This window comes from Sinocyclocheilus grahami, unplaced genomic scaffold (assembly GCF_001515645.1).
Source record: "Sinocyclocheilus grahami isolate Dianchi unplaced genomic scaffold, SAMN03320097.WGS_v1.1 scaffold411.1, whole genome shotgun sequence".
NCBI classification, from domain to species: Eukaryota; Metazoa; Chordata; class Actinopteri; order Cypriniformes; family Cyprinidae; genus Sinocyclocheilus; species Sinocyclocheilus grahami.
In genome coordinates this window covers 622,757-635,719 of record NW_015505590.1, presented here as the reverse complement: position 1 = coordinate 635,719, position 12,963 = coordinate 622,757, and the positions used below count along the sequence as shown (strand labels likewise).

At 37.0% G+C, this 12,963-nt stretch overlaps 1 protein-coding gene across 1 annotated transcript in view; it reads right to left on the bottom strand.

Moving 5' to 3' along the window:
• The window catches only part of LOC107550991 (UV-stimulated scaffold protein A-like), a 50,316-nt gene that overhangs the window by 27,950 nt on the left and 9,403 nt on the right, over positions 1-12,963 (bottom strand). The window contains exons 6-9 of the mRNA XM_016232467.1: positions 5,659-5,860; positions 5,185-5,337; positions 4,464-4,644; positions 4,163-4,274 (exon numbers count right to left, since the gene is read on the bottom strand). Coding sequence (XP_016087953.1) covers positions 4,163-4,274; positions 4,464-4,644; positions 5,185-5,337; positions 5,659-5,860 — 648 coding nt within the window. The remainder of the gene's footprint in view (positions 1-4,162; positions 4,275-4,463; positions 4,645-5,184; positions 5,338-5,658; positions 5,861-12,963) is intronic.

The following is a 12,963-nucleotide window of genomic DNA, read 5'->3' as shown; positions in this document are numbered from 1 at the left end:
TCAAAACTCTGGCAATTTGATAATACCTAGAATATCAAAATCAACTGAGGGTGGCAGATCATTTTCCTATTTAGCGCCCAAACTCTGGAATAACCTACCTAACATTGTTTGGGAGGCAGACACACTCTGTCAGTTTAAATCTAGATTAAAGACCCATCTCTTTAACCTGGCTTACACGTAACACACCAACACATTTCTAATATTCAAATCCGTTAAAGGATTTCTAGGCTGCATTAATTAGGACAACCAGAATCATTTATGGGACACTTCCCATAAAACGCGATGTACTTGCTACATCATTAGAAGAATAACATCTACGCTAATATTAGTCTGTTTCTTTCTTATTCCGAAGTCACCGTAGTCACCAGATCCAGTCTGTATCCAGATCAGATGGTCACTGCAGTCACCCGGATCCAGTACGTATCCAACCCAGATGGTGGATCAGCAGCTAGAGATGATCTCTACAGCCCTGAATGTCAGTGGAGATCAGGATAACTAGATGAGCCCCAGAGACAGATTCCCAGTGAAGACCTTGTCTCCTAGATGGCCACCGGGACAAGACCACAGGAACCAGATGAGTCCTCTGCACAATGTGACTTCCCTGCAGCCTGGAACTGAGCTGCTGGTTTCATCAGGCCAGAGGAGAACTGGCCCCTCGACTGAGCCTGGTTTCTCCCAAGGTTTTTTCTCCATTCTGTCACCGATGGAGTTTTGGTTCCTTGCCTCTGTCGCCTCTGGCTTGCTTAGTTGGGGACACTTTATTTACAGCGATATCATCGACTTGATTGCACAGATACTATTTAAACTGAACTGACCTGGATGATGACATCACTGAATTCAATTATGAACTGCCTTTAACTGAAAATTGAGTGTCTATTATTGTCATTTTGCATTATTGACTAAGGCCATGTCCACACGTACACGAGTTTTTCCTTCTTCTGTTTAAAAAAAAATCTCCGTCCACACGAAAACGTAAATGCATGCTGTGACGCACTGTCAAGAGCATGCCTAACCAACAGTCTCCGTCCACACGAAAACGAAAATGCATGCTGTGACGCACTGTCAAGAGCATGCCTAACCAACAGGTGGAGATAATCTCAACCGTAAAACCATGTTGGCCAATCAGAAGCCTGAAAAAGTTTCCAGTAGGCGGAGATAACAGCACAGGCTCCAACGTCACAAGCCAAAAACTCCAGTTTCGCTGTCTACACGATAACACTGCAATCGGAGTTTTTGAAAATCTTCACCCTGGCAGGCGTTTTCAAAAATGTTCGGTTTCAGTGAACTGGTGCTGCATTTGCGTGTGGACGAACAGCCAAACCGCGTAGAAAAAGCTGCGGTTTTCAAAATAACCGTGTTCGTGTGGACAGGGCCTAATATTCTCTGGGTCTCAATCTGGCTCAAATTGATAAGCAATATAGACAACACCATTGTTTAAAATACAACCAGAGCACATGGCACTGGGGTGAGGGGCGGGATGTTTAGACGCGCACTGGAGGCAGTTTAGTCAATCACAACACACTGGACCGGCTAACCAATCTGAGCCTATTGCGTATTTCTGAGGGAGGGGCTTCATAAAAGCAGGAAATGATCAGTGCGTTTATAGGAGAAGGGACAGTGCGGTGTGGAATAAAGGTAAATAATGTGAAAAATAATGTGTTTTTTTTAAAAACGAAGCATTAACACATGTTAGACTGCACCCCATAAACACAGTCAAGCCTAGAAAAAAAACAGTCAACCACCCCTTTAAAAATAAAGTTAATCAAATAAAGTTTATCGTTTGGTTTCTACGTAGACCCGTGTTTGCCTCTTGTTATTTACACTACATGTGTGAATCGGTGGGCAGTGCTAAACAGGCAGCGATGTAGAAGCAGGCATTGATCTTGGTGTTTAGCCATACTATTACATCATAGAGTGACACATTCCACAACCTGTTGTTTTGGCAGATTGGCTTCAATATAAGCTGTTTTTAGACTAACAAGAAAGATTTAAGTTCTGAAAATTACAGAAAGTTTTTATAGCACAATGACCTCTTATATATCAAAAGATCAAGCAAATTTTTATTTCTCAGTTCATGACCATTTCAGTTATGTAGGGGATGCCAGGGCATCACTATGCAGTTACTAAGGAGTTCTGAATTGTTGTTAGTCTGTTGCTATGCTGTTGTTAGAGTTTTGCACCATCACGCCTCTAAACTCTCTGAAAAAAAAATGGTACAAAACTTGTCACGGGGTGGTACAACTTCCAAAACTACACTTTGGTACTTTATTTAGCCTTCATATCAGTACCTCAAATGTAATATTAGATAAATGGTCCCTTTTGAAATGGTACTGTCCCAGACAGATTCCTTTTGACAGTGTATAATTTTCTTGTCTCTAGATATGGATTCGGCCCCTCCTTCAGTGTAAATCAAAGGGAATTTTTTCACTCGCTTTATCAAATTTCAAGTCTGAGCGCTTAGAAAAGCAACAGCACAGGTGTTAGATTTGAGTTCACACAAGTATGAGCAGTATCATAATGACACAGATTACAGACATTCGTTAGACACACTGAAACACATACAGTGTTCAGAATCACATGCGACTGAAATATTTTGGGAAGGCTGAAGCCTGAAGCAGAAATCAATGGCGCAGCAGGGGAGCAAGTGTTCAGTCAGTGAACTGATGGACATCATGAGGTGGGGTGGGGTGTCCTGTGGTTACCCTGACAACCGGCATGTCGACGGGGAGAGGGCGTGATGGAGTCACAGGGATCGATAGCTTACTTAGTTACAAAAGATGCTATTTCACAAGCCAGTGGTCAGCAGGCCCCCGAAGTCAGTTGCCTCAGATAACTGTTTGTTAACAAGTAAACTGTGGCCAAAGAAAGCACATCCGACGCTCCAGTGACAGCATGGAGACGCTACTTAATTGGCTTTTAGCACCTTTCCAGAAAAGAAACCAGAGCGAGAAGGAGAAAAGAGAAAAGCTGAGAGGCAGAGTGAGATGCAGCCTGTCCTATTATCTGTGTATTGATGATGACTTGGATGGGATTCCATCAGTTCATCTCTTCCTTGAGTCTCACAGACACCTGATTGGACTGTTGTGTTATAAGGAAGGAACTGTGGGTAATGGAGGTCTAGGATTTCGCCTGGCTACCGGTTACTAAAGGACTTTTGACAGTGTAGAAAAGGCCTTGGGGTCATCAGCACTGGGTTGGCAAAACATGAAAGAAGATTATCAAGCTTTCAGGTTTGGTGTGCAATATTAATTTGGCAAGAGTGCATGATCCTAAACATGCCTTAAGAGTTTCAGAATTTACTCATTTTGTGTCCACAGATGGAAGTCGTACACCTGCAAAAACATGAGATAGTTTGAAGAATTCTCATGCTGCTCTTTTCCATATATTTACATGCAGCCAAATAATCAATTTGCACTGGGATTGATGGCTTAATTGGACTGAAAATACATAATGTAAACATCTCAGTTGATCATATCACATTCAAAAAATACCTTGCCCACATGCATAGAGACGTGATGGGTATGTTGACATACAATTAACATACAATTAGCAACATGGTCGTCGGAGCAGAATGAATATTTATTAAATATTTGCTAAAAAGCTCTTCTGACTTAAATGTCAGCTTTCTTTTTAGATATGTCAAGGCCCTAGTGACATTGTGGTGGCTTTTCCTGTGGTGACTGGGTTTTGTTTGGAATACATGTAAAGCACATGTAAACAAATATGTGAATTGGACTGCAACATTTAACGTTTATAGAAATGTAGTATAGGTGTAGAAACATACCTACTATCATGCTTCAGAATGACCAAAAAACCTATAAAATTTATCCACAGTACCTAGTAAATGACCTAGTACAGTGGTGGCGAACGTCAGTCCTGGAGAGCCACAGTCCTGCAGAGGTTTGCTTCAGCCTAATCAAACACACCTGAGCATGCTAATCAAGATCTGAAGGGTTACAAAAAAGCTGCAGGCAGGTAAGTTTTTTATCAGGGTTGGAGCTGTGCTCTGCAGGACTGTGGCTCTCCAGGACTGGAGTTTGTCACCCCAGACATAGTGAATAGTAAATTTTCATTTTTGGGTGAACTATCCCTGTAGGTAACTATCACTGCTGATTGATTGTTGAGTTGAATATTGTTAAATGGGTTGCATAAATGGTCTAACCTGGCTGCTCCTCCTCGCCCTTCCTCTTTTCCTTCTCCAATCGCAGTGCATCTTCTGGGCTAACATGCCTGCCCAGCTCATCCCGAGGGATAATGCGTCCATGGAACGGGCACTGAAATTACAACTCATTTAATTCAGCCATTTATTCAATCAGTGTCCTGCTTATATCTATTTATTTACACAATGAAATAAAAATACGTTTCTACCATTCTACCAAACACAGCTAAATATGGGAAAAAATATTCAGCATTACATCTCTTCTGTGTATTTTTTAGGGCATCATTATTGTTACTTTTCTGACCTTTACTCTGTCTTGGCGTTCACACAAAGATTCATTTGGCATTGGTGCTTTGCACTTGTGCTCCACAGGTTTAAATTTCCCAGCAAAGGTGATATATCTAGACTTCATCTCAGACAGTTCCTCGTTTTCTACTTCCTCCTCCACCTCATGAGGCACCCAGAACTGGTGCTGTGATGCCTTCCTAAAAACCAGTGAGGACAGGGTCTTAGTAAAGGAACTGCACAAACTCTATCAATGTGTGATCTTTGACAATTTAATTTTAAAAAAAACCTTCATATAGAATCTGCCTTCACAAAGTGCATTTTTTGCAGGGGAAATATTTTAGGGGTGAGCATAACTTGTAAAATTTATTTTTAGTATAGAAATCATGGAATTTCTATAGTATAGAATAGTATGGATTTTCTCAGGACTTTCGTAGATTTCCATGACTTTTCCAGGCCTTAAAATTACAATTTACAGGTCTTCCATGACCGCAGAAAAAACTATATTGTATTAGGATGTAAAAAAAATTAAACCTCCAGATCAATGTTTTCATCATTTAATTTTGAGGAATAGAAGTTAGTGTGTTAGTGTTAGAAGTGTTAGTGTTAGAAGTCAGTGTGCATACAATGGTGCTCTCTAGTGGCTACATCACATATCACAATCCATTCATACTTCAAAAAGAGACTGATGAATGTGTTACGTAAAACATTCACAATGTTTCTTATGAATGAGACTGTACTTGATGATTTTGCCAGCAGTGGGCTGCTCCTCTCCCCAGCTGTAAAGATCCACACCAAACCGAACGACAAGGGTCTTAACAGAGGCTTTGTCTTTGTTTATGTCCCCCTGGTCACTGCTGCACACTGCGACCTCAGTAGAGCCCCCAGACATACCGAAACAACCAGAACACACTTCAATCTCCAAAACAACAACAATAATTAAAAAAAAAAAAAGTTTTTTTATTATTTATTTTGTATTTTAAATACTATATGAAATATATAGTTTTATGAATATTTCCATATAAAAATAAGAAAAAACTTTAAAAAATGTCTTGTTTTCTCAGATTTCTCTCACTATATTTGAAAACATTCTGTTATTTTAATCATTTTGAGCATTTGATCATTTCCAAATGTTTTTTTTTTTAGCCCTAGTGTATACCAGTCTATGTTACCTGATAAAATAGGGCATGGAATTGTGAATTGGCATGGATCACCTTGTTGAAGGAGTAGAATGAATCCTGTGTTTGAGCACACGCAGCGTTGCAGCAGCACGGGTGGGGTCCTGCTCTTCATCATACATCTTCCTCTTGAGTCGAGACAGACTGGAGGACACAAGAGGAACAGGATGTTTGACCACAGGTTTTGATGGCTTGGCTATGGCCCCAGAGGTTGACGTTGAGGGAGTTTCATCAAGTCCTATTAGATACAAGAGGAAGAAGGAAACTATATGATGTTACGTAAGGTCAAATATTCAGAACACATAATTCCGACTTGTAGTCTAATGGACTGAGGGGGTTCCAGCAGGAGTGCGCAGGGGCTTAAGGTAGTCTTAGGAGTGACACAAAGATCTAAGACTCTCACACTTAAGCTTTCTAGCTTCCAGAACGAGATGAAATTAAAAACAAGTACGGCGAATTCCTCATAATACTGATTAAGGGACACCTGACCACTTTTCAAAGAAATGGCCATTGTGGGTTTATGAGGAGCCTGGTCTGCTCTTATTTCTTGTCAACAAATATGGTTTTCAAAAGTAAAAAATCAACATAATAGGCAGTAGATTTAGATCTGTTTATCTGAAATGCTTATTTCAAATACTTTTTTTTTCATATTTTAAAGTCTTTGAAAAAAATCTAAATATAATTTATACATTAAACACTTCTAGGTTTGGTATTTGTTTATTTATCCAGAAAACATTAAATACACTGTGCCAACCAATTAGGTTGCAGAATTTTCTTGCACAAAATTATATTCTTTATCTGACTGATGTTCCTTTTTGCTTAATTTTTATATTTGAAACTAGTGATTCAATTAAAATTCCTTCATCAAAAAGATCAATTATACTAATTTCATTCCACAATTTTCACAAAAATTAGTAAATACAGCTGTACATAATAATATTATGCCTTCAAGAACATTGACTTATTTTTCATATATTATATATATCATACATTTTGTACTTTACAACTGACCAACACTACTGAAAACAGTCTCTAGTAATCACACATGATCTGTGTTACAAACTTTTTTTTTTGCAATAATAAGAATTGGAAATATATTTAATCAGAATCTATGGAACTGAACATGGATTCGAGTCAATTCTGTCAAAACAAGTCAAACGTTCTGGTAAGATGTGATGTGTATCAGCAGTGAGGAAATCTAAACTAGTCAGCAGCCAGGTAGTAAACTAGTCTAACTATTAGCAAGTTCACTAGCCAGCTACACAGCCTAATATATAGATACCTCATTGAATGACCAATTTTATATGGATTTTCTGTATTTTAGATATAAGATAAGATATAAAATACTGTATTTGTATTTTTACAATAAATAATTGAGGTACTTTGTTTAATTTTAAATACATTTTCATGCATTTGTTCCCATCTCGGTTCATAAAATTAGTTTGCAGTTCAGAAAAAAACATACTTGCTTATAGTCTAATATTCTGGTCTCTAGATATGGTTCAGGTCCCTCCAATTCATAAACTTATGATTGATTGATTGATTGATTGATTGATTGATTGATTGATTTGCCAATTTTATTGTCCTGCAAATTCAAGTCTGATCACTTATTTCTTTAGCACAAATGTTTGCAAGGCAGGACTAGTTATGTGCTGATTACTTTATCAAATCACTAACCCTAAATATAAGCAAAAGCAACAGTGATGCCTTGGTAATACCAGCAGTTCAGTTCAACAGATGTAGTGGGTTACAAAAGAAAATGAATTATGGTCTCAGGACAGGATGAGAATCCTGATTGTAGTCATCCAGTGTATACAGTTAATCCAGGTTCACTCCCTTTCAATGACTTACTGCATCAAAGCGGCACTCGGGTGTGCAAAATCATGAAATACGACCAAAAGCTTTCTTTTTCGGTTCAAATTGACCAAAATGGTAGCTATTTGTCTGAAGCAATAAAGTTGCAGGTGCTAAAGAGATAAATCAATAAGAGGAAATAGAGAGGCCCAGCAGTAGACATAGAGTTGAGCTGCCAATGGTGGCGTTATTGATTTTCCTGAGTTCAACAGGCCTTGTAATTAAAATGTAAATTTTGAGAGAGATAACGTCCTGACAGGAACGCTGGGATAAAGGGATAGATAAAAGCTATGTTGTGAAAGGAGCAGGGAGAGAGAAAGGAGGAGAGGAACAGACAAAATGCTTTTCAAATTAAAGTGTTTCTCTGGATGAGCGAGCTGATGTGATTTTGAAAAAAGAAAGGGAAGGATTAGCCAGGGATGAGCTCGAATCCTGTGACAGGTTGATGTAATATTAAATGAAACTGCTGATGGTAACTTGCACTGATTGATAAATTTGAAATGATGGAGTTAACTTGGCAGTAAATCAGAATTCTTTTTTTCTGAGTCCCGTTTTAGGAGTATTATACTGTGAACGGTTGCACTCTCAATGCACAATTTCCATTTTCAATCTATATTCCTCCACATGTAGAGTGCATCAAAAAAAAGAAAACATCTTTTCACATTTTTCAATAGAAAAATGACATACACGTCTCCAAATGAGCCTCACATCTGATTTACTGTGGTACAACATTACTAGTTTAAGGTAAGCATCAATATTACTATTGCTCATATTTGGGGGTTAAGGACTAGAACAACCATAAGTATTAAACTTCAGCACATCCTGCATTCGTTGTCCTACATGAAGGATATTTCAGAATGTGCACTGTTAAAGAAAATTATTACTTTTCTAAGTGATCATAAAGACCTGGGCATGGGATCTTTTGATTTGGGCAGAAATGTAAAACAGAGTCGCTTTAAAGCCATGATAATACATAACACCTAATAGAGATGGTAACATGTGAGGGAATTAAGGGACTATGAGCCTATTTTTCTTGGTTTACTCAAACATTTGCATTTTACTTTGAAAATGCTATAAAAACTACTGTAGCAAAACATTTCCTATTTTTTGTTATTCTCAAAACGACGCTTGTTTGCTGACAGTTTACAAAGAATGTCTGCAATTCTCTCCTGGCTGATTAACACTCAGATGGGATATTCACTGTGGCCTCAGGATATTCCAGAGATTTACAGCACTATGAACGGCAAACTCTGCAGTAACGTGGGACATCTTAACATTTTAATTCAAAGCCTTAATAGAATTTCCAGTTGACCAAATCCAATTTTTTTTCTAGTGGTAGTCTATCTGAGCATTGTCCCAGCTAACTGTGACTGCATAAAATAATAGTTGTTATGTTAAACAGAATTTTTCCAGCATCTGTCTGCACGCAAATGAGATAATAATAATTATTTGCGATGGTTCAGAAAGTAGGCCTACATGGTACTATTGACAAGCCAAAATAAACTAAAGCTGCTGGTGGATGCCCACTTAATATTGGGTATCTTAGTCTTGGCTAGAGATGGTGAGGTTGAGTTGTTACTGATTGCATCTTTGTGCAGGTTGCTCTACAAAAGAGCAGGGCGAACAAGGTGATACGATTTTTCCTCTGAAGTTCACATCATGCAATCACTGTAAGGAGATCAAGTCAACACGAGGCACCGGATAAACCCATCTTAAATGTGATTCAAACCAGATCGAGGCTTTAAGTACCTTTGACTAGAAGAGAAGTTATGGTTTCTCTGATCTTATGTGTATCTATGATCAAGGTAAGCTGAAAAGCTTTCATAAATCTCAGGGTTTGGAGAAAGTATCAAAGACAAATGCTCAAATTTGATCATGTCATATTATGTTAATGCAAAAACCAATTTTGCACTTTTAACATTTATATGATTTTTACAAATGTATAATACTCTATGGGGGAAAAAGTATATATATATATATGTCTAACTTGTGTTTCAGTTAACTAGTTTTCATTTGAAATAAGCAATCGTGTGTATGTCTTATTGGATATAATTAAATTGTAAGCAACATTTTTGTCAGTATATACCAGCCATCAGCCACAATACTCTCTAGACACTGGTATTTGTATCAGCCTTTAAAAAACCCACAACTGATCAACCAATAGATCGGAAATATCATCAATGTCCGTACCACAATGCAGGGAATTTAAGGGCCAAAGTTTAATATCTATAGTTACTAACGCCAAGTATGTTCAATAGTAAAAGTGATGACTTGGCAAACACAACTAATTAAAAAAAATAAAGCATAATCGCACTGTAGGTGTCTTTAAGTGCTGAAGACGATGGTGACTGGCTCATGGCTTCAGGAGGCAGGTGAGCTTTATTCTGCTCTCCCTCCGAGCATCTACTGCTGCCATCTGCACCTGCTCATACATCACTCGCGCTGTAAGTTTTGTTATCACTCTAACACTAATCAAAAGAGAAAACTGTCACCGCCACTGACCTGTGGAACCTCCCAATTATGCTCTTCAAGAGTGACAGCAGCACTTAACTTCCACTGCCAGGTAAATGACCACCATCAATCTAAACAGAATAGCAATGAACCACCGGGCTGCAAATGATTTTTTTTTTTTGGTACAGAAATCCCCAGCCTGGAATTTATGAAAGGTGAAAAGCAACTCAAGGCTATTTTACCCCCCTCCTCCTGGGCCCCACTCCTTAGCTGAGGGTGTTCAGACTCGCAGGCCTGGGGAGACGACGTCTGCATTAGTGCTAAACAGAATTTATGCCTTTTAATTTACTCAAAAGGTGCTTAAGCGGCCCGTGCGCTACAATGCATAACAGAATGCCAGTTTTTAAATATGGGGGTCGTTGGTATAAAATGGTATATATAATCTGTGTGCCCTTCCTTTTCGAGGGCAATGCTAAAGTGTACGGCTCTAGTGTGCCTTTCCATTTTTTCTGTCTAATTGTCTCCATGATTACCTCAATATAAAGTACTAAAGATTGTAGCTTGCTTTGCTTTCGTTCATTTTTTTTTTCTTTTTCATTATTGCAGGCAGGCTATGTTGACAATTCCATATTGAGGTATAAACTGTCTTTGCATGAGGTCTCAATTACGTGCACTGGTGGTGTTGGTTCAGAAATGAGCCCTCTACGGTGAACACAGAACACATCTGTGTGTTTTCAGTGGTTATGAAATTAAATAATCCCTTAAATAATCCCTTAATTTTTCAATTCTCTGTGTGTATATGCTGTACATGTGGAAGAATTGACAATAAAGCAGACTTGACTTGACTTGACTTAATTTCATACTCAAGTCCTATAGTCTCCACCTAAAATTTGTAATGCAATGAAAATTGATCATTTAAAAGTCAACATGATATCAAAATTATCCTATTTATGTGTTAGCTTGCTCCAAGTCTTTCTATTACAGTAGATATCAAATAACCCTCTTACTTTTAATCCCTCTCCTCCAAACACTCCTAGTCCATACTCCTAGTTTGTAACACCTACTTTTCACTGTGTAACCCACTACATTTTTATCTGAATATCCTGATTCATCCATAAATGTATCAGATTACGATTAATTTCAGATCAAGGTTGATCAGTATGTTTATTGCGGCCCTTATACTCAAGCTAAATACATTATAAGGGTTTTTTCGCTACACACAAACTGCATAGTTCACCCACTCTCTGTACCACTGTCTACAAGCTACTTTTAATTGTGACCCACCCAATGAGAAGTTGGTAATTTTCCAAATGGATGTAATTTATTAAACGCAAAAAATAGTTATTACACTAACTTAATATATTTAGTTAAAAAAATAATTACAATTTTCATGGTCAATTGCAGGCAGTTTCTTAATTTTCCCTCTCATACCATACACTTGTCAAAATGCTGATTTGTCTTATTTCTGTTAATCCCACCCACAATGTTATGTTTATGACATAAAGACATAATTGTAAGATGCATGAGTTTGTGGAGTTGAATTTGAAAATAGTGAAACAAATATCAGTCCATTTTTTAAAAACTATATATTTGATATCCCAATTGAAATTGAAGTCTTAGTAATGAATCCGGACCATCTACAATTGAAACCAGACCATCTGCGGGTGATGGATTTATCGATCAGAAACTTCTAAGCCAAGCGCGTTTGAAACATCATATTAGTATATGTACAGTGTTTGATTAGCTAAATACATGCGTCTTTTGTAGAAAGAAACATAAACAATGTGCTTGTTTATGTTGTTTATGTTGCTTGTTTATTAAAGTTAATGTACTGTTCTCCACAACAACTGCACACTTGCACGGTCCTCAATGTTTACAATGTTTATTGTAATATTTTACAATAAACTTACTTTAGATAACGTTAAAGCATTAACCAACATTTGTTACAATATTTATTAACCTTTATTAACATGAGTTAATAAAAATACAACTGTTCATTGTTATTTTCTGTTACTAATGTTAACAGATACAACTTTTAATTTTACATATGTATTAGTAAATGTTAAATTAACATTAATGTTAATCAATGCATTAGAAGTATTGTGTAGAAGTATATTGTTAGTTTATGTTAACGTTAACAAATTAAACTTATTGTAAAGTGTTATAGGTGACTACATACATTTGTCATTATACAAGACAGAAAATAGGCATTTTATTGTTTGTTTTTTTCAGAGATGTATATGGGCTGTTTTGTTATTTTCAGTTTTGAAACTTTGTGCTGCGTTATATTTTCTGTTGGAAATTTGTGCCCACCGTTTTATGTAGGCCCACCCACTTAACATTTCTTAATGGAAGAGAGATCAAAACAAGCATTTTAGCATGGATAGAAATGGATGGGCACACTTTTTCTTATTAACTATGGATGAATGGCACTTAACTACATTTTTAAACAGAACAAGACTTGAACAAGAACTTGTCACTCTTTTTTAAACAAGATTGTTAAATGCTATTTGTGTTTTCTAGATATTAAAAAAAAAAAAAAAAAAATTATAAGATTTTGAAGAGGTGATTTTAGTTCACTGAATGTATTGCATCCAAGCAACTTAAAAAAGTGCTAGGAGTTTTGAGCTAAGAGTTTTGAAAAATGACATCAATGTTCTAATATTAGCGCCAAAGTGATTGTTAAAAACAAACTACGACTGTACTATTTCACCCATATCCTGTAAATGTATTGCCACCTTTTACTTTTCCCAAGTCTTAAAGAATACTCTAGCAATTCATTAACCACTTCTGACAAGGCTTTTGTAGTCAAGAGGTTATGAATTAAAATGATTTATTTATTGAGGTAAATATTTAGGCTGTTGATTTATTTTTACAGTATTATATCTAAGCTTAACTATTCCAGGATATTGTTCATTTAATTTACAATATGTCCTGGGAGCTATCACTCAGTGTTTAACCAGCATATAAAGTATTTGCTTAACATAGTTTCTCAGGAAATGTTGATTCTTGGTGGAGCTGTGAAATCTTAAACAT